We start from the raw sequence: 27,721 nt of genomic DNA, 5'->3' as shown, positions 1-27,721 counted from the left end.
CATGTCGGAAAGGATTATCACTGATAAATATAAAAATATATCCTAGAAATAAAATGTGTAAACAAAATAACTTGCGGCCAAGCAGCATAAAAGTCGTGTTTGGAATTTTCGTTTCATTGGCATTTAGTTTATCCTGCAGTGTCTGCAAAGAAAAACAGGGCAGTTCGTGGAAGGATATTCTATTCGGCAGTAAATGGCTGCCTTCCACAGGCGCGCGAGATGCAAGGTGTATGTTGGGGATATGCTTTTTTTACTCATATTGAAGAAGTGAAGAAATGGGAAAAGTGCATTGTAAAGTGAAGGAAGATACAAAAGAAAAGTTATCGTGCAATAGAAATGAAATACCGTATCTGTACAAAAGTTTTACTTATTTAAAATATTTAGTATCAAAAAATCCTACCAAATTTCAAATTCGTATTACAAAAAGTTGCATGAACAACCACGTAGACAGATTTTTCCATCACTGCTTTTGGCTGTTAAAACGCGTTCCTCGTAGTGGGTTTTTGACTCGTTCAAACAGAAAAAAATCCAAGGACGCCATACCAGATGAATTCGATTCGTGGTATCCCTTGGATTTTTTTTCGATTCGTTCTTCGTCAAAAATGATGTCTCTCTGCGACGGTGCGAAATCCACGAGTTGTTTTCCCACAAATCCTTTGTTTTTTTGGCGAATTGCTTCACATAAATCTCTCTTAACATCCAAATAATGGTCCTTATTAATCAGACCTTCTGGAAAAAATTCGTGGTGCAAAATAGCGTTGCAGTCCATAAAAACCTTAAGCTTCGCTTTCTTTTTGGACTGAAAATGACGTAGTTTTTTGAACTTGGTTAATTCGAAGCTCTCCACTCAGTCGCCTAATGTCTGGATTGCATGTTGTATTCATAAGCCCACGTCTCGTCTTCAGTAATGATGTGCTCGTCGAATGTTGAGTCGGATTCCCCCTTGGAAATCATGCCATTGACAATGTCAATGTGGTCCCGTTTTTGCATGAAATTCAGTTCCTTCGGGACCAACTTTGCAGCAAGATGGCGCAAACACAAATCATTAACTACAATGTCTCAAATGGATCCATAAGCAATGTTCAAGTCCTCTGCCGGCTCTCTGATGGCAGTTAACTATCGACTTTTCTTTCTCCTTATTGTCATCTCTTCTGAAACGTTCGTGCCACTCGTAAATGGCTTTTTTCTGTAGAGTGTCATTATCGAAACAGTTTCCCAACATTTCTAAAAATTAATGCAAAATTTTTGTTGCAAATTCAAATTCATTTTCAAAGTATGAAAAACGAAAACACGTAAAATACGTAGATTTACTCAAGACGACATAACTTTTACAAGCAAACTGTCAAGCAATGGCGATGAAATTTTGGTAGGAATGTTAATCACGGATGTGCCAGCTTAACAAAGAAAACATAACTCAAATCATAATTACACATACTCTTCTCCAACTTACCAGAAATGTTCCCGCCGTATAACTATATCCGAATTAGTGCAAAATAGAATAATTTGTAATAAACTAAAAATTGTTTGTCTTGCCGAAGGTATACAGAACCTCTTGAATGCCTCGACACAATTTTGAGCTGCCTGCTATATTACAAAAGGGTTAGGTTAGGTTACCGCTTTATGGGCCTGTGGTACCACCAATTTGAACTCAAATTTGCGCTATAATTTCCATGTGGTGAAACTACTTTGTCTCTCGTATAAATGACAAAATACTGTGGATGGTTGCCGATTCCAAGTCTCTTAGACCTCCAAAGAAGTAAGAGTTTAGACGGCGACCAGAATGTAATGACCAACTTAACTATGTAATTTAATTCACTTTAAAAGATGTTTCAAAGCCTTGCAATGAACTGTGATTGGCTCTTCCTGGGACATAGCATTGCTGCTTTCAAGTAAATAGACAGTTGATAGCATTTCGTGCGAATAGATGGAGAATCGGTGCTGCCTTCTAAGGAGCTCATAAGTTCTTCATCAGTTGTGTCGTGGATCAATTTATTGCAGGCTCTTCCCTCTCTATCCACAACACATTCCATCTGATTTGTGTGTAAATATTTTTGGCAAATCCAAATTTACGAACGCTACAAGCGATTTCAGTCGGCTAGAGAAACGCTGACGATAAGATAAAAACGCACGTGTGGATGACACTCAGAATCGCATTTCAAATGTTGGCCGAAACTTCGTCGTAATTCGGCCATTCGTAAACGTCAATTTTGAATAACTCGCTGGAGGACTTCGGTCGGTATCTCGTGAATAACTTTAGTAATGTTGGCTTCCAATGCCTCAATTGAATATTTGTGTGCGAAAGTCATTGACATAGAATTGCGTAGTTCTCAGGCAAGTTTTCCTTCATGATTTGTGTCACACAAGCTGACACAGGACCAAAAAATCGTTAATACATTTCGTGAGCGGTGAAAAGTTACTCTATCATTCGTCGTCGTCAAGCTCCAGAGAAAAGGTCCAGAAGGGCTAAATAAAAAATTGGCTAGTTTTATAATTTATTCCTATAGTATAAAAATCACATTAGGTAATTCTGCCGTGTGCACCTTTATATTCTATCCCATCCAACTACATATTATATATTTTTAGGCCTCAAAATTAGCATTACCGCCTTTGAGGCCAGAGAGTCGAGGATTTGAGGCGACTAATTTGGTGTGTTCAGTTGTATCTGCATGCCTAATGAGTCCATATAGTTTCCATTTCTCCAATGCGATTCTCTATTTGATCGACGGGCTTAAAGTTTTGTAGAAAGTCCAAGCAACACGGACTTATTGATCAAACCAAATAATATAGGAATATTGCTTAGAACCAAATATTTGAATAGAGCGCTTCCATGTAATGAGATCCATCTACATATTTTGGGCATCTACATATATTTGTCAGAAAATATACACCTTTTGTTTCTATTTGCAAAGTATGTGTTTTTTTTTGTAATAAAGAATCTAAGAAAAATCGATCAACACAATTTGAAATTCCCAACAAAAAATGTACAAATTAAAAAACAAAAAACAAAGACAATAAAAAAATGTTCATGAAAATTTCAAAATGTTTAATCAGGATTAAAAAAAAGAAATTAATTTATATAATAAAATGTTGTGAGCGACTCTGTCGAAAATTTTGGAAAACTGCAGTCAACCTGCCGCCCTACTGAGAGGACTCTAATGCAATATTCGCTAAACCCATAGTGTCTGGCTGTCCTGTGACAAATCTGTGCTAATCAGACGAAATTGGGGTTCCTGTGGCAAAGGATAACTTTTTTTTGGCAGAGTTTTCAAAAAGTTTAGAAGTCGTCGAAAGCTCAAAAATTGGTCTATAATTACCTATGTACATATAGGGTGGGCCATGTAAAATTTGCTTTTTGAATCGGCTATAAAAAAAAACTGATCAAATTTTTTCAAACTTTTTTTTTATTTTGAAGATTGAACATTGTCATTTATGAATGAAAAATAATATCGTTCAAATGACTGCCACGACTGGCTTTACAGTAGGCCATTCGATCAACCCAATTTTTAAGCACATTTTCGATTGTTTGGGCTCCAATTTCATGAATGGCAACTTCAATTTCGTGTTTTAAAGCATCAATCGTCTCCGGATGGTTCGCATAGCATTTGTCCTTAACGGCTAGCCACAAAAAGTAGTCCAACGGGCTTAAATCACAGCTCCGAGGCGGCCAATTGATATCGGAATTCAAAAACGGTAGCCAAAAGTTCGAGTGTAACTTTGGCAGTGTGGCAGACAAGTTTCCCCGTCCTGTTGAAACCAAATGTCGTCCATGTCATCCTCTTCAATTTTTGGAAACAACTCGTTGGGCATGTCACGGTAACGCTCGCCATTTACTGTAACCGTGGAAGAAGAAGAAGACTCACCACTTTGGAAATAGCGTATAGCGTCCCATTTCGTAAATGTCAAACCTTTAAGTAAATTATGAACACATTTGAGATGTCATTTGTGTTACCATTCTCAAAAAAATAGGTGGTTCAAAAAGCAAACGCTATATGGCCCACTCTGTATTTTCTTCTAATTGCTGATTTTAAAAATTGGGTGTATACCTAACATATTTCCATGGAGTTATCGATGAAAATTCCGGTAATTAATGACTTACTTAAGACTATTTTTAGAGGAGAAATAACTGCCGCAGACCCATCGATGTTGGTCTATGAGGTGGGCTTTAAGCCTAAGTTTCCATTTTCTACATTTCCAAAACTCAGAGTTGAAGATCGGTTTAAGATCAATCTAATAAGCGATTTCATTCTGCACAAAATTAGATTGGAAAAATTCGGCGATCAGATTGACTGCTTTTAGTGGCGTGTTAGCAGATTTACTACAAAATTTTAACAAAATTATTAGTTTTAAAGTAAGACTTTTTGTTTCAGTTTAAAGCGCAAATCGGAGTTTTATTAATTCATAGATAGCGACTCCACAGGTCTAAGTCTGTCATCTTTCTCAGCGACGACTACTCAAACGTAGCTACTTACCCGAGCTACTTACATTTAAAAAAAATACTTATGCTATACGATTAGCGCCAAAAAAATACGCTAGTACGGGCGATCGCTCCGTCGTACAAAATCCAAAAGGCGAATCACCTGTTAGGATGTTTTCGACCAAACATTTCAGTACCCTTGCAGGCCATTGGAAGGTAGGGGATCATGCAGCTAGACTCAACCTCCCCTTCAATCCCATCTGCAGAAGCTGTCAAGCGGAAGGGGTGAATGCAAGTCTTTTCCACTACTTATGTGAATATCCAGGGCTAGCTAGACAGCAAATTAATGAGATCTCAGACATCGAGATAAAGAATTTGCTGCTGTACTTGAACCTAAGTAAATGGATCTGACTTAGAAGCAAAAAAAAAAAAAAACGATTTTTTGAAATTTCTAGACCACCAGCTCCCCTTAATTTAGTGCGAGCGTACCTTTGTGTGTTTTTATACCCAAGCGTGGTTTGTTGATTTAGAAAATATTTTTGAAATTTTTCATAAATAGAGAGAATAGTTACCAATGGTCCATTTTAATTGTAAAAAATTACATTATTAATATATAAACAAAGTGGCGCAAAATTAATCATCAATCATAATCACTAATTTTGTTTTTGAGCAACTTTTTTACTAAATAAAAGAATGATTCTGAGTGATGGAAATCTTTATTTTGACCTTTACGCGCTCCACTGCTTGTCTGTTCGTATACTGCGCTGGTCTACATACTTATAGTAGTTCCCAAGTGTCAAGTGTCGATTGATGCACGACGCCATTTGCAAATTATAAATCTTCCGATCACGTGACTAATTTGGCGCCATCTTGAATAAATATTTAAATCCTACATAATTGAATTTCTATTTTATAGTTCTGCCAATCTTTAATATGGTTCCAATCGGATCGGGCACCTGTACGGCGTCTTCTGGCGAGCAGGGCAACTGCATACCGAGCAAGGATTGCATGCTGCGTGCGGGTATACCAGCAGGTCCTTGCGCTGGCGGCTACGGATTGTGTTGTGTTTGTAAATAGAAACTTTTTTTCCACATCTAATTTTAAAGCGAATATTCTATATTTTGCGTTATTCATTAACTAAAATTTAGCAAATCAATTGTTTTCCTTCAAACATAAAATAGCAACAAAATAATAATTAAAATTTCTGCAGTCCTGCAAACTTGCGGCGGCATTATACGCGAGAACTCTACGTATTTTGTGAATCCCAACCATCCGGATGTCTACGATGGCACTGGCAGTTGTCAAGTCACAGTGCAAAAGATACATCCGGATATTTGCCAGTTGAGGTAAGTCACTTGGAGCTGAATTCATATAATTTCAAACAACTTTTTAACCCTGCAAACGCAATTTTTCCAGACTCGACTTGGACATGTTTTCCATTGCACCGCCCGAATCACTGAATCACGTTTGTAACCAGGATCAACTGCTCATCTCTGGTGGCAGTCCGGTGCCCACCATTTGTGGCTCCTCATCAGGCGATCACAGTGAGCCCAGATAGTTTTGTTTGTTCAAATATTATTCAAGTAAAAGTAACATCACTTCACAGTGTACATTGACGCCGGCTTGGGCCAAAGTAATGCGATCGTACTCTCCGTCATCACGAGCGGCACTTTTTCGCGTCTGTGGCGCATACGGGTGACACAAATCCATTGTGGCAGTGTGAGTCGTGCCGATCACGGCTGTCTTCAATATTTTTCTGGCATCAGCGGACGTGTGCGGAGTTTCAATTACAATACCGTTACGGGCAGGCAACTGTCCAATCAGGACTACAGCATTTGCGTACGTACAGAGCGGAACTTTTGCAGCATTCAATACAACGCCTGTCCGGACACCGGTGAGTGTAGCAATGCGCAAGCATGCAGAGTTTCTATAAAAATATGTTTGTGTGTTTTTCGTTTTAAGAAAACAATCGCTCGCGTGCTTTCACCATTTCCGGCAACTCCAACAATCCCACTGGCTCTATGGTGGGTGGCGGCACGCAGGTGACCCAGAACGCTTGCCTCAACGACTGGCTACTGATCGGTTGTATGCGTTCTGTGGACCGCATTCCCCCTTTGGCCGCTTGTGAGGATCGTGTTTGTGGCGGCACTTTTAGCGCTGAAGTGGGCACCATTCAGCGGACCGTGCAATGTAGGCAATAAAAGAAACTCAAACTGCATTCTAAGCAATCCATTTTTGTTATCAATGTTTACTGAATTTCAGCAAGCGTGCGACCATTCCGTCTGTACTTCCACACGGATAGTGTCGAAGCGCCCACTGATATCGACAATCGAGGCTTTTGCTTGGACTACGTGCAGCAGCCGTGCACGAATGGATTTTAGTGTTTATATGGAAATATTTGTTTTAGTTGTAAATTGTTTAAGTTGTTTTGTGTACTGCTTAGGTTTAATAAAAAACATCTGTTGACGGGTCACATAATGGAAAAACATGCAACTTTTGTCAAGCTCGACATTATAGGGTCAAATAGAGGAACACCTTTGCTGGGTTCGGAACTACCCTTCTGATTGGTGAATATTGCATACGGCAATGGTACTTATGACTTGTGCTCTTAGGTAAATAGTTATATCTCCAAACATTCTCGCTTCCACACTGCCCAGAGCCTTACACTCTCCCCAACTAAATGACATCGACAACTGTTACAATGCGGTCGAAGGAAGTCAACCTGCAACTGAAAATCAAAGTTAGTGCCACATTAATTCCGACTGTCAACAACCCTAACACCCATAGAAAGTTGCTAACGTCGCTGCCGTAAGCACTTTGAGCAGTCACTCGAGGCGATTTATTGGCCAATTCTGAACCGCGCAGCGCCAATCTGGCCATGGAGAACTTCTAGGACACAGAGGATATACAATAACTACACCTAATTCTCTTTTTACACGAATTTTTTTTACACGAATTTGATTTAACTCGAGTTAAAAAGAGACAAAAAAATTTTTTTTTGCACGAATTGTTTTGTTTTAACACGATTTTCAATATTTTATGAATTTTTCTTGAATCTCATAGAGCAAATCGGATTCATTGTTTGGGAATTTTGTTTTAGCATATCGGTTTAGGTTATTTGTTTAGGATCTTAGAATATCAGCATGTAATCGCATCTATACAGGATGAGCGGCTTTGGGCTGTTATCGTGTACAGCTGTTGCTATAAAAATATGTGTATATGAGTGGGATTCCCCGAATTATGCATAGAGTAAAGACGTAATGTACTTTTTACGCAATTTAGTTTGGTTTTGAGAGTTGAAAAGAAAAGACGCTTAGTTGTTGTGAGTATTTAAAACAGAAAATTAGGTAATCATTTTCAACAACATGATCCTGATGAGGAACGAGCTGCAAAATTTCAACGTGAACTGAAATCATTAATGGCATCTTACAGGGAACTTTATAAAGGTTTATCACGAAACCAAACACAATCTTTAATGACTGATTTCCTTCTAAAAACTACTGAATTATCAACACAGGAGCCTAGAGATGATAATCCAGAAACAATTTCACAAGATGATGAACAAAATAATTCTAGTGATGGCAGTGATATTCTAGTCTTACGCAAACGTATGCGTTTATTGTCAGAAAGTGACAATGCATAAAAGTTTTTTATGTTTATATTATTTTTACTTGTTTTATATTAATGAATTTCAGATATTACAATATTTTCTTTTTTTTTCAAAGTATAATTTATTTCTTATAATATATTTAAAGAATTAAAATGTGTAAACACGAAATAAATTCTTTAGTGAACTCTAAAAAGAATTTTTTAGTATTGTTTTCACCTAATTCTCTTTTTACACGAATTCTTTGGGAACGTATCTATCGTGTAAAAAGAGAATTAGGTGTACAAGGCTGTCGAAACACCGGACTTAGGGTATGCGAGTTTCCCCGTCGATATCCAGGCATGCATAAAATCGCCATTGGACCCGAAGACAGACCTTGAACGAATTTCGCGCCGAATTCATCATCACCTTCCCTCAAGAAATATGTGTGTTTTTTCATGGTTTTCCTTCACTCTTTCGTTTTATTTGACTAATATAAATAATGCATACGCCAGTACTAGCAAATAAAGTTTTTCCATACAAAAATAAAAAGTAGCACCAATATATGCACACTTCACGCACCCCTGTCAAGAAAATATTTTTTCATTCGCAGTTAATAACTTTCAAAAATGAAATGTGATTAAGGGGACAGATACCTGCAACCGGCCATGTTTTCCTTGATTTTCGTTCAAATTATTTCAAATGAAGAAGTAAATATATTTTTTTCAAAACTGGCACACAGTTTATTTATATATTAAAATAATATAAACATTTTTTTTTTTATTTTAATCATTTAAAATGGCGGATGTACACTCAATTCTTCCAGGAAGGTCGCAGTGGGGCTTCTCAATCGGCGGCCATTGTAGCATCGGCATCAGTGACCTGAATACAAAAAACCAAAATTTTGTTTGTTTATTAATGCCATAATTTCTATATGAATTAAGAAAAAATTAAAAAAAAAACTCGCGAAATAAAGAGCTTCAAAAAAAATGAATTTCGGGGCGAATTTTCCTACTAATTTTGCTTCGAAAAAATTTTTTCGAAAAATTTTCGAAAATTTGTAAATTCACATAGAAAGTAATATCATAAAAAAGATGTGTGCAAAATTTCCGGGAGATCGGTCAATAACTTTTCGAGTTATCGTGTACGCCAATTCGAAAAATATAGTTTTGAGAAAAACGCGTCTAAAGTTTGAATACATGAAAATTCCTCTCCCAGCGCTCGAGGCCAAAGAATAGAGTCGTCACGGTTGACGATCTAAAATATAAGAAATACTTAAATTTTCGTTTTTGATATATTCTTAAAGGATTATATTAACATTTTATGAAAAACAAAAACAATTTTTTTTTTTTTTCGAAATTTTACTGGTATCTGTCCCCTTAACCTTTTATTAGTATCAATTAAATTTGTGAACTTTTGCAAGCGCACAAAATCAATTCGAAATGTGAGTTTTTCAGTCACCAGTTTTACGCCCACGGATGTGACGATTTAAGCCGAGCATGATTTTAGTCTTATAACAGAATATCACACAATCCCAGTAGCTATGTATCTGGCTGAGCTCTCTGTGTACGTTCTAATGAAGGATAACCACTTTTCAATAAGCTTTGCAGGGACCAAAAGCTTCTTTCTAGCAACTCGTGAAGTAAAATTATGCTTTTGCAAAACTTGTTAAACTATTGGATGAGAAACTTCGACTTCACAAACATCTACAAGTTTACTAGCAAGATGAATTTTCTCAAGAAAATACGTTCGGCGCGTTCAGATATTTTCCGTGGTCCTCCATTTGCTGATTTTGCCTATTTTCATTTTTTAGCACGAATTATTATGGAGTGAATAGTTTATTGTTGCGCACTTTTTCCTATTGTATAATTATAATAGACCAACTGAGTCTCCTCAAACGAAGTCCAATTTCCAGGCTAATTTTCGTGCTTTATTATCTACTTACAATTTGGTATTTTGATCAACAAATCATCTTTCGATGGCTTTATGACTGATTGTTAACTACAGGGTCCGGCACTCGAGGTGTAACCAACTTCAGAGCTCCCGCGCAGTGAAGATGCATAGGCATCATCTGTCTGTTAGTTGACTAAACGATAGTCCCAAGAGTTGTTAACAAGCGCGCGGAAGCATTTAGCCGAGAGTAAACGCAAAAAAAGAAAATCAGTAATGGATTTCAAACGTAAAAGTGTGATTGCATTATATAATATTTGGCTGGAAAATCAACACCATTCGCATTAAAGTAAATAAAGTTTATCGCACCATTACTCGTTACAGCGATACTGGTAGCATCGCGAAACAGCATCAGCAGCAGAGCAGCAGTTCAAACAGCAAGGTCGGAGCTAAAAGATTCACCAGTCTCGAGGCGCTGAAAAAATCCAAAAATCCATTGTCCGCGAGTGGGCCAAAATACCTTCAAGTCACATTCGGGCAGCTTATGATTCGTTTCTGGACCGTCTCAAGGCCATAGTCAAGTCAAAAGGTGGTCATATCGAGCAAAAGTGAATTGATTTTTAATTTTGTATTATTTTCACATATTTTTTACTTTGAATTGAATAAAAGTCACTTTCTAAACTAAATTTATGGCATTTTTACTTGGTTACACTTCACTTGGTGCCACACCCTATAACATAGTCAAATATGTATTTTTTTTTTCAACAAATTTTTGTAATATTTATTAAAATTCCTTTTTAACTTAAATTGCCGTTACAATTACAATTGAAATACACTTAATATAAAATAATAAATTAAAAGCACGTATTGTATAATATTGTTTTTGAAACTTTTTCAATTCACATTTTTTTATATAAATATATTTTTTTGTTTTCGTATTTTTGTATTACTTATTTTACGCAGTTTTAGTTTGTAAATTTTCACCACAACTTTTAAGGCATGTCCAATACATATGTAATTTTATTGAATTGAAGCGCTATAACAAGAGTTTGAATACTTTATTTAATAATCAACCCAAATTTTAATTAAAAAAATTAAAAAGAGAAACATAAATTGGGTGTTTTGCTCTCAAGCTAATTCAACCCAAAATTTAGATATTTAGAATAACTAATTACTTATGTGTTTCTATATTAAGATAAAAGGAAATTCATAATTTTACAAAAATATTAAAAAAAAACGAAATAAAGTCTATACTCGTAATGTCTGTTACTAAAATATCGTTGTTTGGCTACAATACATAATTTTAATGTGTTTTAAAAAAACTAAAGTAAAAATAAAAATAAAAAGTACGCGTTTCGCACGATTCGTTAACTGCTTCCCCTTTCCCCATATACGGCAGCTGTGCTCTCGTATTCCAGCTTTCTTCATTTTACAACAAAAGTGCGCTTTACTTCATCAGTAGAGGTGTGCATATGTCTATATATTGAAGGCTATACAGTTATTTGAATTTAATTTTTCGTTTCACATTTATTTGCTGACTCTTTTTCACCCTCATTGCAAAGCTCAACGCTCGACAGTCGAAATAGCTTTCGGCTCATTGTCTCTTATCGTTGTTTTAACATACACATCTCGCTCTCTTTAAGGCACTACATTTCTCCTCACACGGCTGCACTGTTTGCTCACTGGTATCGCTTGAGATCGTCCGAAATAAAATCAATAAAAATCTTCTAGGTTTACGTTTTTGTTTGTTCTGTTCCTGTTTTTCATTATCTTCTCTTCAAGCTTCTCAGTCTGTTTCATAGTGGTTTCTTTCTGACTATGACTAAATTACAGTCTGTCGACAACTACATGGATATGACTACTTAAAACGCTAATAGGTTTTTATTAAAGCCGCAACGTGTTGTTTCTCCTCCTCCGTTAGGCCGTTCTTAAGCGTTCGACGCACTGAAAAGAAACGAATAAGACAAGTAAGTATATGCGCATGCTGGTACAACAACAACAAGTTTAGGTGGTAGTATTAATCAAGCTCAAATGAAATATGTAGGTAGCTTAGCTTTGTTAATAGCAAACTCATTCATATAAGGATACAGCTAAATCAGACAAATGTTTTATTTTATGCATCGCGATTCGTTAGTGAAAGGGATGAGTTTCGGTCAGTTACTTCTCTGAGAGAGAAATGAGTAAAGCTGGTTAGCGTGAAGTTTTCTTCTTCGAATGAGTACGTCACGGTTCTGCGCGAAAGTAGGTGTAGCCATTGATTTGCTCTCCATTGCTGTTGTTTGCACAGGAGATATGAAGAGCAACATCAGAGCGACGAGTTAGTGCGAACTTTCACATGAAGCTAGAAAAAGCTGTTATAAAAAGCGCGCAAGCAAATGCGGCTGTGTAAAATGAAGTTAAGCAACATCAGCAGCGTCGTCAGAATGGTGAAGGATCTCTAAGAGTTGTTTGACATGTCTCTCCGACACGTTCATTAGAAACAATTTCTTACACAGCTTGGCTATCTTTTCTTAACTTCTAACTTTCTGGAAATATTGTTCAATCTACAAAATTAAATCACTCGGGCACCAACTTTTACTAAAGCGTACCACTGCAGGTGGATGCCGACGACATTGATATCATCGGTCTTAGCAAGCATGCCGTTCTCTAAAGAGAACAAAGAAAAAGGCGAATTGGTCTGAAAGTGAACCGTGCAAGAGAAAGTATCTCTTTTTATCAAACAACCAGCGCACTCGAGTCTCGATTGACAATTTTTGGTGAGTGCTATTGTCGACGATTGTAGCGTCTGAAGTAGTAAATGGCTTCGATTACTTATGAATCAGAACTAAAAGCATTGTCATAATCTCAACCTTGAAATGTAATGGGGAAACTCTCTTGCAAACAAGTTCTCCTTTGCACTAACTAAGCGTTGGGAATTGAGTAGTAAAGTCCACTTTCGACGAACACAAAGCTCAATTTATATTTCTTTCATAGCGTCCATCCTGTCATATAACGCAAAAGCTTGAACGACGACAACATGCGACACGATGGCCCATAGAGCGATCGAGATAAAATTTCTGCGAAAGATGTACATAAGTATAAGCCACTGACGATTGTGCGAACTGCGATAGGTTTTGGAACGATGAGCAGGCTGTGTTTTACAATAATATTAGGCCTCTTCTTTTCGCTAAGCGTTTGCAAGTGGCAAATAGAAGAAGCAACTGGTATAAATAAACAAATCATGGCAGTGCTGGAATAGAGCGCCATAAAATTTCGTTTATTTGTAAAATAGTGAGTTATATCTGTTTTATGAGGCCAATCTAGCTCAATAACTTTGTCATTGCTTTGACATGCAAATTTTTCGTCGAGTGAGCAGAACAGAGCGAGCAGAGAAGTGGCGAATAGAAGAGGCCTATTGTCATAGAACAACCAGCGGCTCCGTTGACTAGATCATGTCGTACAAATGTATAAAAACGCTTTCGATCTGAAAGTATTCGACGTGGCAAGGGAAGAGCAAGGCTTCTTCTTAATATAGTATCCTTTACCATAGGAGTAACTGCGAGTTACTCTGTCAAGGTACTGCTCACTTTTTATACTCGTGTCTTTCATGCAAATACTCAGGCGGATATTGAATACGCGTTTAAGGTATTTACTTGCTCTTCTACATTCACATGAATTTTTGTGTTTTCAAAATACATTTGTCATACCTTAGTTTACTTGAAGAACCCGGTTGCTTTTTCAAATGCAGTACAAAAGCATTAGAGGGCTGAAGTCAAGTGTGAGGCTTACTAAGGCTGAAGCTCTCAATGCTTCAAGCAGTTGTGAAAAGAATGAGCGCACTGCGCTGACTTAGGATTTCTGACTTTTTGAGAGCACCACCGAGGTCTTGCGCTTGGGTAAAGAGAGACAGAAAACAATCTTGGCGATTTTTCGAAACTCCATTTATAGCGGCGCCAATTGCCGTCGTAAAGAGTAACCCAAGCTTTAGAAGATCTTAATGGCACATTTCTTCATGAAAAAGCAAAAATATTTCTCTATGTGATGGCAATAACTAAATTTTATAGCTTCTGAAACTTCTAAGATCGACACTGGGTTTAGGTAAGTTTTAACGAATTTTAGAGCCATTCCGATGCGAATAAATATCAAGTATTTTTTTCCTATACTTTTGCAGCATCGACATTTTTTTCGAGATGTCAGCATCGATGTACTTTTAACGAGTACAGGTATCGAGTGCATGACGCTATCGAAATAAAACTATTTTCTCTCCTTTAGAAAGACTAAAGGAGGAAGAATTTGGATTCACCTGGCGTCCCTGGTGCTGATAACCAAGATATCCAATATCGCTTTAGAGACTGCTACGCCACCGAAACAAAAAGGAATTGGTATTGGTATTGAAAGCATTATTTTCTTCGTGCTTCAGTCAAAGTGCTAAGCATTCAAGAGATTTTCGTATTTTTGAGTCTTTTATAATTCTTAATGTTAAAATTAATATTTACTTATATTATATGTAGCGAATTAGTTGGATCATTTACATGTCAAGCTATTAGTAATATATTTGCTCCACGACATTTACGGCACAACGTCTTGAACACATATCTAAAAATTTTAATCACCAATAACAATACAAAAAACAATTTGAAAAACTTAGTAACTACGCAGTGCCTCTGAGTTTTTGTATCGTTCGATGGAGGGCTTCAAAACACTTTGGCTAGCACCAATTTTCATTCAAAGCCCTAGTACACCCAACTTTTTTTACACGATTTTTAAATACATAACACATTTTCCAATAACTTTGTTGCACGAAATTTCCGCTCCAGCACTATTCTTAAAAAAATATGTTTTATATTTTAGAAAAGAAAACAAAGAAGAAAAAAGGAAAAAAGAAACAAGGTTTAAATAGGGTGGGTCATGTAAAATTAGCTTTTTGAATCGGCTATAAAAAAAAAAAAACTAAACAATATTTTTTCAAACTTTTTTTCTATTTTGAAGATTGAACATTGTCATTTATGAATGAAAAATAATATCGTTCAAATGACTGCCACGACTGGCTTTACAGTAGGCCATTCGATCAACCCAATTTTTAAGCACATTTTCGATTGTTTTGGCTCCAATTTCATGAATGGCAACTTCGATTTCGTGTTTTAAAGCATCAATCGTCTCTGGATGGGTCGCATAGCATTTCTCCTTAACGGCTTCCCACAAAAAATAGTCCAACGGGCTTAAATCACAGCTCCGAGGCGGCCAATTGATATCGGAATTTCGGCTGATTATTCGGTTTTCAAAAACGGTAGCCAAAAGTTCGAGTGTAACTTTGGCAGTGTGACAAGTTGCACCGCCCTATTGAAACCAAATGTCGTCCATGTCATCCTCTTCAATTTTTGGAAACAAAAACTCGTTGAGCATGTCACGGTAACGCTCGCCATTTACTGTAACCGCGGAAGAAGAAGAAGACTCACCACTTTGGAAATAGGTTTTCAATATTTCCCAATTTTGTTCAAGCGTATACCGTCCCATTTCGTAAATGTCAAACCTTTAAGTAAATTATGATCACATTTGACATGTCATTTGTGTTACCATTCTCAAAAAAATAGGTGGTTCAAAAAGCAAACGCTATATGGTCCACCCATTAGAATTATAATACGTACACATATAACACATGGGCTGAAAAGTCCCAGGCCTAACACACCTAAGGCACTAGTTTTATTGCATTCACTATGAGAAAACTCTGTTCAAAGTGGGTGCTACGTTTGCTCACTGTTGACCAAAAACAAGCGCGTCACAAGTCAATCAAAACAATGTCCAAACAACATGAATTGAACTTCGAATGCGGGAGCATCCTCCGTATTCCCCAGATTTGGCTCCCAGCGACTATTGATTGTTCGCAAAGCTAAAACAATGCGATGACAAATCGGAATTTCGGCGCCTTCTGCAACACTTTGTTCTATGAACTTCGTGAACAGATTTATTTACTTAATTTTTTTTTTTTTAAGTAAATTTCCATAATTTTGACGCGTTGTTCTGACGTTAAACGATTCATCATGACTTGCCAAACCTTAGTGAACAGAAATGTCAGTTTGCCATTATCAGCTGTCAAAATCATAGTTATCGATAACGATAGTTCTCGTGCAGCAAAAAATTCACCCGATGTTTAGTGGTGCACACTTTTATTTAATACAGGGTTGTCCCTATTCGACGGACCCATCTGGCAACCCTGTATCTTTTGACAGAGACGTCAGATCGCTTGATGACATACCGCGTTGGAAGTGTCAGTCCAAGCAGATTTTTACCATGGAACAGTACACGCCACGCGAGCGCTCCCAAATTGTTGAAATTTACATTCAACAAAAGAAGTCAATTGTAAAAAGAAGAAGAAGAAGAAAAGAAGAAAATTGTGATGCCAATTATTCTTCGAAAGCGTATGAGGCAGTTCTGGTTTCAACAAGACGGCGCTCCTCCACACAGCTCGCACCACAATCGATCTTTTGAGGAAATTGTTTCCTCGTCGTTTGATGTCGAAAAATGGCGATTTTGACTGGCCACCGCGGTCGCCCGATTTAACGCCGCCTGACGTCTTCTTGTGGGGATATTTAAAATCAAAGGTTTATATTAATAAGCCAAAGACCATAGAAGAGCTCAAGAACAACATCCGTGAGGAAATAGCCGCTATTCCAGCCGAAATGTTAGCTAAAACTATGGAAAATGCTGCAAAACGGGCACAATACGCCACACAGGCTCAAGGCGGCCATTTGAGAGATATCATATTCAAAAAGTGATGTGAACAAATTTACTTGATCCAAATAAAATGATTATTATCGTCAACATCAAAAAAATTGTGTTTTTCTTTGATTTAAAAAACTGGGCAACCCAGTACTTGATTTCAATTTTAACTTTTATGTGAGCTGTGCACTTCACAAGTGTCAAATATGATTCACGTACAACGCCTTTTGCAAAATTATAAATCTTCCGATCGCGTGATTAACTTGGCGCCACCTTGTAGATGAAAATGTAACTTGACACAATTTTAAATTTTTTTTAATAAAAATTAATAGTTTTTGTTTTATAAATATATAACAGAATGTGATTATTACCTTTTTCGCATGGATTTTTAAAAAATATTTAAAGTTCGATCATTGTGAACTTGACTTTCGCGAATTTTTAAGTTGTGGACCTGAATCTAATATATGTTCCGAGTATTTTTTCAGAATTTTTTTTTTTGGCTTAGCTTTCACAGCAAAGTGTAAAAAAGTTGGGTGTAAATCACTTACGAATAAAATAATATTAAAATAAGTCATGCAGTTATTTGGTTTGGCTGGCAGTGCTCAAAAATAGTTAACGTGGGCTCGAGAAATAATCAAAAATCAAAATTCGAAATTCAAAAACTGAGCATGCAGTCAGAAACGGCCGAATTACCAACAACTATCCACTAACCAATTGGCCATTTTGACGGTGTTACGCCACAACCTTTCTACGGCGTTGGTGCGCGTTCCACTGTGAATCCCTCCCGCGTGCGCGATCGCTTCACTTCAGCCAACAATGCGAATGACGAATTTTACGATTTGGTAATTTCAAGAAGGAGTTATTTCACATGAAGAGATTAACAAATAAATGAAGAGGTAGACAAACAATCAATCGAAACCAATAGTGACCCAATTGTGAGTGAAGATAAGTAATTGAGGACATATGAAATTAGAAAAAAAGTGTAGTAATAATTGCTTTAAATAAAATTCTGTGAGTCGGGTTAAATCGTTGGTCTGCAAAAATGTTTAGTTAATTAAATTATACACTATACGCTAAAAATAAGTGGACACGCCACCAGTAAAAAATGTGTTATCATTCATATATTTGGCACAAAATTTACGCAAACGAAATTTTGTCGCAAAAAAACCAAAAATTTGCAACATTTTAAGCTAAAATTTGTTAGCGGGTCGAAAATTATGTAGATTTGGAATTTTGTATGTTGGGTTACTTTTTTCCGCAGAAATGGTATGCACTTCATTCGGGTATTTATGTATTGTATTTGTGTAAGTAAATGTGTTTAAGTATGTGTGTATTGAATTGAATTGAAAGCTTGTTTGAATCTGGCTTTGAATTGCGGCCAGTGCACGTTTTCATGGTTGATATTCTGGTGAGAAACGAATGGCGCATTAATAAAGAATCCACGTAGCGCTTTTGAACCCTACACCTATGTATGTATGTATGTGTAATGGGGAAATTCGTAGACTTACATGATTTGCGATCAGCATGGCGTGTGCGCTTGCGTTCGCGCGGCGTGGTACGTGTGCCCGGCGCTTTGGTTGCAGTCTTTACTAACGACTCTAGAATCTCGTCATCACCATCGGTGAAGTTCTCTTCGCTTTGGCGTGCGATGGGTGAGCGTAAATTTTCGGCGCGTCTGCGGCGCCACGTCAATGTGCCGTCCGCTGTATCGGAACTGGGCGTGCCGAGTAAGACCCTAAGAAAATCGACAACAACACAAACAATGTGAATAACTACAGTTTAACATTCTTTTTAATTTGATTATTACTTCAACTCCGCATCGGCGCGATCTTCTTTGGTTTTGAATTTGGCCATATCGATAATCAGTTTGCCACGCGTCTTATTGCGTTCGCGATGGTTCGCCTTCTTCTCCAGCTGCTGTTGCACGCGCTCACGTGTCGTGCGGTATTCAAGCGCGAATTCCGACAAGATGCGACAGAACTCATTTGGCTTTGATTCGACAACGCTGTGCTGAGGCACACCCAGCCACAGCAGGAACTTGCGATATCTGTAGGTAATGAAATTTTACAATTTGTGAAAATTCCACATTCAAGTATTCAGCATTGAAAGTCAACTCACCTGTTAATCACACGGCGATGCACGATTTGCAAGATGATAATGCGTTCCGCACAATCCGCCAAGAAATCGACCAATTTCTGCTTTAGTTGCGGTGGACAATCGTGTTTGGCAATCAACTTGAGGCGATCCCACGAAGCCTTGCACTCAGTCTCCAACTGGTTCAAATTGTGGGCCAAATCGGAAAAGTCAGCTTTGGAAGCGCGTGTGATTGGACCGATTTCCGAGTACAAGTCCGTCGTGTCCGGACTCGACTCCATCACCATGTGGCACAAATGGTGTAGCAGTGAATGCTTATGTACGGTATCTTTGACCTCAGGTACCTGTGTCCAAAAGTGGGGCAGATGAATTGAGGTATAGTAAAAAAAGTATTAGTCACTGTCAATTGGCGCTCGGGTGTTTGCTCCTCCTCGTATTTGCGGTGTGCTTCTTAATATTTTCACACAAATAGAGGAACCTACAGTTTTAAACCGACTTCGAAGACAGTTTCTTATCGGCAGATGGTTTCTTATAAAGAGTTTTTCCCTCGATAGTATAGCGTCAGTATCCGCGCCTGTCAATACATACCTTGGACAAATATTCGATCTGGAAACCCTTGACTGGTGCGCCATTCAAAAATATTCCAACAGACAGCAGCGTCGACAGAATGCATTTGAAGGTGCGATTATTGCGTAGAATTTCGATGCCTTGTTTCAGATCCATCAATGGCTCCGCAATTTCTTTCTGTTGGGAGGTAGCAGATTTTTACGATTTTTTATCTTTGTTTTGAGTTGAAAAAGAAATGAAAAATCTTTACTCACTTCACTATTATCGAAATCCAAGCGGAATGCCCACAGCTTTAACCTCGCTCCTAGTTCGGATATGGAGGCCAATGTGAGTAGAAATTGCTCGGCGCTACCCAAAGGTAGTTCTGGGTTGGCCATCTAAAACGAAAAAGAGTTAAAGTCAACGCGAAAATAGCACACGAAAATTGAATTAAATAGGCATACCGGAAACAAATTTTTTAAATGGATTTGATTCAAAAAACTTCGAATTCTAGCATTTTGATAAATTGCAAAAAAAAAAATTTTTTTTTCTCAAAGCGCATAAATGGCACCCATTACCTGTGCTTCTTGTATTTTGCCCCGTTCTTCGTCTGTTGGCAACATATTTAGCAGCTTATCGATGCCTTCGCGCGTCACCACCGTAGCGTCCATTTTCAGTATCGCCGCTTTAATCGCACGCGGTGGAGGTAGCTTTGTCATCGCAATATTTATTGCATTCGAACGTTTATGGTCCAAAACGATAATCTCTTTGCTTTTATTCAGTTCTTGTTGTTTCTGGAAGAGTTTATGTAATAATTGAAAAAATGAAAAAAAAAAATACAACAAAAATATAGCAGGTGAGAAATGAAAGCGAACTGATAGATGAAACTCGAACGACAGTTGGGTGAAAACAACAACAACAATTTTATACTTGTATTTTTTAATTTATGTATGTACGTATGTATGTGCGTAACAAACAGTGATACGAACACGAGTAGCGTGTAAATTAAACCATAAATGACAGCTGTGTGTTTGTGTCGTAGAAGAGGCTCGAAAAATTCTATTAAAAGAAAATAACTACGAAATTTTCACACGAATATTGTTTTTCTTTTTCAGCTAAAGATATTTCCTACGAATAAAAATTTGTTTCATTAATTTTGGTTTTGAACGCATTCTTAATAATAATTTTATGTTTTACAATAACTCCTAATCTCACGGAATGCCTGCCAAATAAATAGCCAATGCCCGGTTACAGAAGCCACGAACTTCGAGATAGCCTCTCTTACAAGGCTAAGCAGTGCCTTTGCCTTTTTCCTATTTATTTGCGGCCACAGTAGCGCAGCTGTGGTTACTGTCACTTAGTAAGCAAAATTTAAGTACTTCAAAAGTAAACATTTCCAGAAAAATATTTTCCATAAATCAGGCAATATTTCCTCGAAAATTAAGCAACTGATTTGTCACTGCCAATAGAGAGCGTTTTAGAGCCTGTTCACATGACAGTCGGGTTTATGTATCCAGAACAACGCTGATTTATATTCGATCTAGGATTGCCGCTTCAGCAGCCGGTGTAGAGTCATGCGCCATGACTTTTTCCATGAAACGTTCGTTAGCATTGACTTAGAAACTTGACTCGGCAAAAAAAAAATGTGTCCAGCAATGAATCTATGCGCTTGCCTCCTAATTGATCTGACTCGACGTGTTAAGACTGTATTTGCGGGAGCATTTCAAGTTATTCATCATGGAAGTTATTCATTCATGGAAATCAACATCGCGGGCATACGTGGCAAATAACCTCAATTATTTGAAAAAGTAGTCGAAAATTGATATACTGCTTGAAAAGGTGCGTCTCAGACGCTATTTATTATGTATAAACCCTATGATCAGAAAGTACCGGGAATATTTAATTTAAACGAACCGCGACCGTGGGACCCGTCCATATTTTTTTCTTATGTTGGTAGGACTGTAAGACACACATCTGTCACTTTTAAGCGCCATCGGATCATTAGTGTCTGCCTGGCCGGCCGAAAAGGTGGGCAAACAATTCTTGGATTTTGCATGATGATGACGCGCCATCGCACCGAGCCCAAATTGCGCTGGATTATTTGACCAAACACCAAGTAAATACCATCGTGCAAGCACCGTATTCAACTGATATGACGCCGTGCGACTTCTTTTTGTTTCCCAAGTTGAAGTTACCAGTTCGTGGAAGGAGATTTCAGTCGATAGCGGAGATCAAAGAGAATGCGACGAAGGAGCTGAAGGCCATTACTTCTTCGGTCTACTAGGGGTGCATGGAGGACTGGGTTAAATGTGGCACGTGTGTGTTGCTTCAGACGGGTCATATTTTGAAGGAGATAAGATAAATTTGCCTGAAATTTAACTCTGTTTTGCTTTATTCAAACATTCCCTGTACTTTCAGATCATAGGGTATATACATATATATAATTTGTATGTGCCCTTTTTGGGTGTTTGGCCGAACTCCTCCTCCTCGTGTGCGTTTTAATGTTGCTATTTAGTTTGGGGGTAAAGAAATGCATTATTTTTTCGGTGGATGGCTGTAGTGATAACTCGCAAAGTATCGATCAAACAATTTCAAGTTTATGATCATTTTCAAGGTGGCATTTCACACAAAAAATGCTTTTGCTGTTTTTAGTTGTTCCATTCAATTGTGAGGCATTCAACTCGTCTAGCTTGGACCAGGCATTTTTGATGTTAAAGAAAATATCGATAATGTCGATCAAATCACCGAATTAATAGAAGTTAACCGGTACGTTAGTAGTCGTGCATCACCCAAGAACTAAAGATCGAACATCAAAAATTTTCGTAAAATAATGGATTTATTTTTCCTAAATACAAAAATAATAATAAATACCATTTTTAGAACGAAAAGAATTGCCCTACTGTTTTTTTAAACACCGTCTAAAATCATAACTTTTTTGCAGTCTTGGTCGCAATATGCGCATTGTGTCGTAAAGTCTCAAAACTTAAAAAAATCTTCAAAGTGCCTACTCACTTTTAAATGCAAATAACTTTTCGTCTAACACCAAACTCCATTTCTTTTAAATTTCAATTTATAAAACATCACGTCTTAGCGCTACCAGATGCCTGATTCTATTACCAAAGAGATTCAAATTTAAAACCCCTACGTATGTCGACATTTTGCAACCGAACGTGAACGTTTTAGACTACCCAAAAGATAGATATAGGAGGAAGATAAAAACCATTAAGCTCTGAGCAGGTGCATGTACATATGTATGTATGCGTGCATAATTTTTTTTTTTTTTTGTAAATAAAGATGAAGTTTACATATGTACATATCTAAAAATTACGAAATAAATAAAGATAGATGTGTTCTGTGATCGCTTGTCATGTCTCACAGAAATATAGAAATTATTACTTAAGATTAAGAAACCAAAACAGCACCAGAATGTAAATGCAAGCAAATATTAACAGGATATTAGACACATTAGACATATATTTTAGTGACTGACAACGTGTCAACGCTGCGTTCTGTAACGAAAAATATCATTCATCGAAATAAAAGTAATTTGTCACAGGAAACATCACCACGAAATAAAAACTAAATAATTATATGCAAACATCAACGGGTGTAGTGTTTGTGTGGCAAGAATGAGGAGATAGGAAATGCAGTCAATAGTAAATTCCAACACCATTTCAGAAACAAATACCGATAACTTCGAAGAATTCAATGGCACTCACCTCCTATTTTTTGGCATTTCATTATTACAGTTATTTGTATTTTTTCAATTTTTGTAATTAGGTGCGTTTTTATTTTTTGTTTTTGTTTTCAACACATTGTATTCAACACACAAATATCCATAACAATTCCATAGACAAGTGGTGGACAAGTTGGTAGCATTGCATTGGTTTAATCATTTTTTCATTTCATTTTCAATTTTGTTTTGATTTGCAATTTCATTTTAACAAATAAACATAGAAGAGTAAACAGAAAAAAATCGTTGTATTTGTTAATTCACATAAGTAGCATATAGTTCAACAATTATCTAAGCATATACAATTTTTTTAAGAAAATATTACCAATCACCAAATTGCCAACAAATTCGAAATCGCTGCACATTCGAACAATTTCGTTAGTTCACCCTCGCAAGCTTTTACCCAAATAATAGACTCTTTGAAATAATTGCAAACACCCACTCACCTTAGTCATTAGATCCTTGGCTCTGGACTCGAACAGATGCTCTAGTTTTTGTATGTCCACATTTGCCTGCGGCAACTCATCCCAGATTGTTTTGCCAATCACAACGGGTATCATATCTTCGCGCACTTCCTTCCAAAATAGTTTCACCTGCATGGAAGTAAAGCGAAATATAGTACATCAATAAAACTTATTTTTCCTTCTTGCTGCGCACTCACCGTTTTCTTATTCTTCTTGATGGTGTTCGTATTGCTTACATCGCCGTTCATGGAACCATTCATGGAGCTATTGGCGCTGTTCGTCATGCTGCCGTAGCCACTGTAGCTAAACATTGGCGGTGGTGCCATGCCTCCGAAGCTGTTCATGGGCGGTGGGCATACAATGTGTGCAGGTGGCATCATCGGTGGCGGTATGCCACCGCCGAACGGTGGTGGTGGTGGTGGAACACCAGCGCCAAGACCACGTGGCGCCAGTACGTCCTTCTCGTCTTCCGAATTCAAATCGGTAAAGTCTAGATCACAAAGATTGAGCGGGCGTATCATATTGCGTACCAGCTCTTCCCAGTGCAACTCATTTTCGGATTTTTTTGGTTCTACTTTTTTGATGTCCTGATCCAAGCTAGACGAACTGAAAACAAAATAAAAGTGGGAGTGTGTCATTTTAAGTGGAATTAGGAGAACGATCTGACAAGAAAAACTTGATAGCTTCGAATATGTGAAAACACTAATATGTACGCACATTTGTATGTATTTCCCATGAAAAGTCGAAACACTTTGGCAAACTATTTATGGTTTGCGATTTATGATGTATTTTACTAACAAAGCCTGCTTCTGGTCTTAAAAGCGACTAGCATGGCCCATCAAGAGCTAACCTTTTGACAATAAAAAATTAAATCTGACTTGCCAGAGGTTTCTCTTTTGTTTGTAGGCCGAGGTAGGGAGCTTAGATATCATACCCAATGGGCATGAGGCAAAGTTTCATGTTCAATAAAAAATCTTTCAGAGCAGCTAGCTCCCTCCGGGCATTCATGGATTGAATGCATGTGTCCGACTGTAAGTCATACCCGCTTGATAATTGATGAAAACAAACCAAGAACAAAAAAATGGTCGCAGAGCTTATGGTTTAAGGGGACAGATTTGAAAGGAAAATTTCGAAAAAAAATATAATTCTTTAAGAACAATTTTTAGAATGTAAATTTATATATAATTGGCGCATACACCCTTTTTGGGTGTTTGGCCGAGCTCCTCCTCATATTTGTGGTGTGCGTCTTGATGTTGTACCACAAATGGAGGGACCTACAGTTTCAAGCCGACTCCGAACGGCAGATATTTTTTAATATATGAGGAGCTTTTTCATGGCAGAAATACACTCGCAGGTTTGCCATTGACTGCCGAGGGGCGACCGCTATTAAAAAAAATTTTTTTTTTTCCTAATTTTGGTGTTTCACCGAGATTCGAACCAACGTTATCTCTGTGAATTCCGAATGGTAGTCACGCACCAACCCATTCGGCTACGGCGGCCGCTAATGTATGTAAATGTAAATTTAAGTATTTCTTATATTATAGACCGTGATGACTCTACTCTTTTATTGAATTTTCATGTATTCAAACTTTAGACGCGTTTTTCTCAAAACTATATTTTTCGAATTTTCGATAACTCGAAAAGTTAGTGACCGATCTCCCTGAAATTTTGTACACAATGTGAATTTATAAGTTTTCGAAAAAATAATTTTTTTGAAGCAAAAATGCTAGGAAAATTCGCCCCAAAATTCATTTTTCGTTTTTAAAGCATTTTATTCCGCGATTTTTTTTCCATCTTTTTTAATTCATATAGAAATTATGATATTAATAAGCAATAACATTTTTGTATTTGTAATTTTTTGTATTCTGGTCACTGACGCCGATGCTACAATGCCCGCCAATTGAGAAGCCCCTCTGCGACCTTCCTGGAAGAATTGAGTGTACAACCGCCATTTTAAATGATTAAAATAGAAAAAAAAATTATATTATTTTAATGTATAAATAAACTGTATGCCAATTTTGGAAAAAAATGTATTGCCTTCATCATTTTAAATAATTTTAATGAAAATCAGGGAAAATATGGCCGTTTACAAGTATCTGTCCCCTTAAGGAAGTTGTTCACTCATGAATTTGCGGCTCATAAACAAACGGCCAATAAGATTTTATTAATTATTATTAATTTTTTTTTTTTTTGCTTCTAGAGAGCTTTCGCAAGAAATGACCGGAATTGGCGAAAACCGCCTAGTTGGCAAATTTTACAACAACAACGCACATTCGCATCGACAAAAAATGTGGAAGAATTTGAAGTAAATTTATGATGCCATTGTGCACAAGTGCGCGCAGGTATAACAACTATGTACAAAAATATCATCGATAAGTTGACGTATTCACTGTATCTGATAACGGATATACTTTTTCTTTTCACGGAAAATTTCAATTGAAATAGCCGCTTCCAGACAACCGTTTTGGTCGCATTGACGACATTAATTTTATTACATCTGAAGTCCCGGAGATGGTCAAATAAATGTAATTGATTAGACGAAAGTCGTGGGTTTTCTATTAACTTTGTCCTGGTAGATATTTGGTTGAATGGATGTTTACAATTTGCATAATTATGGGTCGTGGGTTTTCTATTAACTTTGTCCTGGTAGATATTTGGTTGAATGGATGTTTACAATTTGCATAATTATAGACGGTGTATTTCAAAGTAAGCAGGATTTTAAAATAGGTCATTCCATTACGTCTTCAAAAACGAAATTCATGTAGAGTACATTTCCTGACATTTGGTAGACTGGAGGAAGTTCTTCCCTCTAAAATGAGCCCCGAACAAAGAGCGTATGCGTTTATTCACCAGAGACAATTTAATGCTATTGTTTTGGTTGGGTCTTCCAACTTTTTGATCTACTCTTCTGAAAATATTTGACTAACATTGGATTCGAATTGATCCAGTTTCACAGGTTCTTAAGATGGTCTAATTTTTTTCCAGGTGAAATACACGATAATTAATATAATATATGAACCCATCCACCCATCTTCAGGCAAATCACACGCAGAAAGTGGCGATGGATAGTTTACACATTGAAAAAACCACCAGATAGCATCACGAGAATGGCACTGGACTAGGACCCGCCAGGGAGCAGAGGTCGCGGTCGACCAAAAAACACTTGGAGAAGGTCGATGCTGCGCGAACTAGCAGATGCCGACATCTCATGGGACGGTGCAAAAACAACAGCACAGAACCGTGTACGATGGAAGAGTCTTTTCGAGGCCCTATGCTCCCAAGAGGAGTACACAAGGAAAAAAAATCAAAACTCGTTTAAATAAAACTACATTTTTAAATAAAAAAGGATTTACTCTGTTTGCGTAGAAGCGTCAATCAAAGGATGGGCCACTTGGGGCTCATTCCAGCAATGTGAAATTTCGATAGGCATCGGAAGAGCATCATGAGACAACTGCACCCTCTTCCGATCTGACTTTTTAGCTAGGTTTCAATGAAATGCCGCACGATTTTACCATTTTGTCTTTTGGGATATGAACAAACTTAATGCCTCTGTTTGCCACGTTTTATGGCATAATAGAAACAGTATTGCCTGCTAACTTTTTTTAGCGAAAGTTGTCATTTCTATGGTTTTGTGTACTTTTTCCTGTTTGCTCTAAAATAAAAAGTAGCTTTTCCAAGAGGGCAATACGGCTTTATTAAGTAGCACAAGATGGCCGACACAGTGTGAAAATTAGGCGTCTTATGGTACATCACCTTTAGTTATTGCTTCACGGCTAAGACCCTCAATAAAATTCGTTGCTTTGAAGTTGAACATACCAAAATCGTCAATGTAGGGCATAGTGACTGCCTTTTTTCACAAGAAACCCCGGTTTGAGGGAATACAGAAGGTTGCGCATTGCTCGGTAGCGCTACTCAGTGAATTTGGAGATTCCCCAAATTACAGCAAACATTTCTAAAATTAAAAAAGAAGCATACCTCGTTTTTTTTTATTTTTCGATGTGAATATTTGTGAAAAAAAAATTAAAAGAGGAAATTTACACTAGTATCGATTTGCGAATATTGTATACCAAATTAAAGAAAAAGGCATTTCAATCTTTATATATAAAAATGAATGTTTGTCTGTATGCCATCGATGAACTCAAGAACTGCTGGACCGATTATTATAAAAATTGGTATATATATGTATTTTACCACGGAGAAGGTTTTTAGGATATGCTCATTGATGCCACTCGCCACCAGGTGGCGCTGCAGAGTAGCAACTTCTGCTCTGTTCAACCGATTGCCATAAAAATTAGTAT

General features: G+C 37.3%; 2 protein-coding genes across 8 annotated transcripts in view; one reads left to right on the top strand and one right to left on the bottom strand.

The window, feature by feature from the left end:
- The first annotated feature begins 53 nt into the window (after positions 1-53).
- Positions 54-6,795, top strand: LOC129242963 (uncharacterized). The gene is made up of 7 exons (XM_054879939.1): positions 54-228; positions 5,331-5,483; positions 5,625-5,760; positions 5,831-5,958; positions 6,021-6,308; positions 6,377-6,604; positions 6,677-6,795. Exons 1-7 carry the CDS (start codon positions 54-56, stop codon positions 6,793-6,795), a joined length of 1,227 nt encoding a protein of 408 aa, XP_054735914.1.
- A 3,895-nt stretch (positions 6,796-10,690) lies between these two features.
- Positions 10,691-27,721, bottom strand: part of LOC129242362 (FH1/FH2 domain-containing protein 3) — a 181,063-nt gene continuing 164,032 nt past the window's right edge. For 2 of the 7 annotated variants that reach the window (XM_054878959.1, XM_054878966.1), the window contains 10 exons: positions 23,621-24,029; positions 23,406-23,552; positions 19,805-20,020; positions 19,502-19,624; positions 19,269-19,424; positions 18,705-19,024; positions 18,394-18,633; positions 18,095-18,321; positions 17,298-17,390; positions 10,691-11,834 (listed from right to left, as the gene is read on the bottom strand). In XM_054878959.1, the coding sequence (XP_054734934.1) occupies positions 17,335-17,390; positions 18,095-18,321; positions 18,394-18,633; positions 18,705-19,024; positions 19,269-19,424; positions 19,502-19,624; positions 19,805-20,020; positions 23,406-23,552; positions 23,621-24,029 (1,894 nt within the window). In that variant the 3' untranslated portion in view covers positions 10,691-11,834; positions 17,298-17,334. The other 5 variants (XM_054878958.1, XM_054878963.1, XM_054878961.1 and 2 more) reach the window with 4 other exon arrangements.

The sequence above is a fragment of the Anastrepha obliqua genome, chromosome 3 (assembly GCF_027943255.1).
Source record: "Anastrepha obliqua isolate idAnaObli1 chromosome 3, idAnaObli1_1.0, whole genome shotgun sequence".
In the NCBI taxonomy this organism is placed as follows: Eukaryota; Metazoa; Arthropoda; class Insecta; order Diptera; family Tephritidae; genus Anastrepha; species Anastrepha obliqua.
The sequence above is the reverse complement of the archived record's forward strand: the minus strand, read 5'-3'. Positions and strand labels throughout refer to the sequence as shown.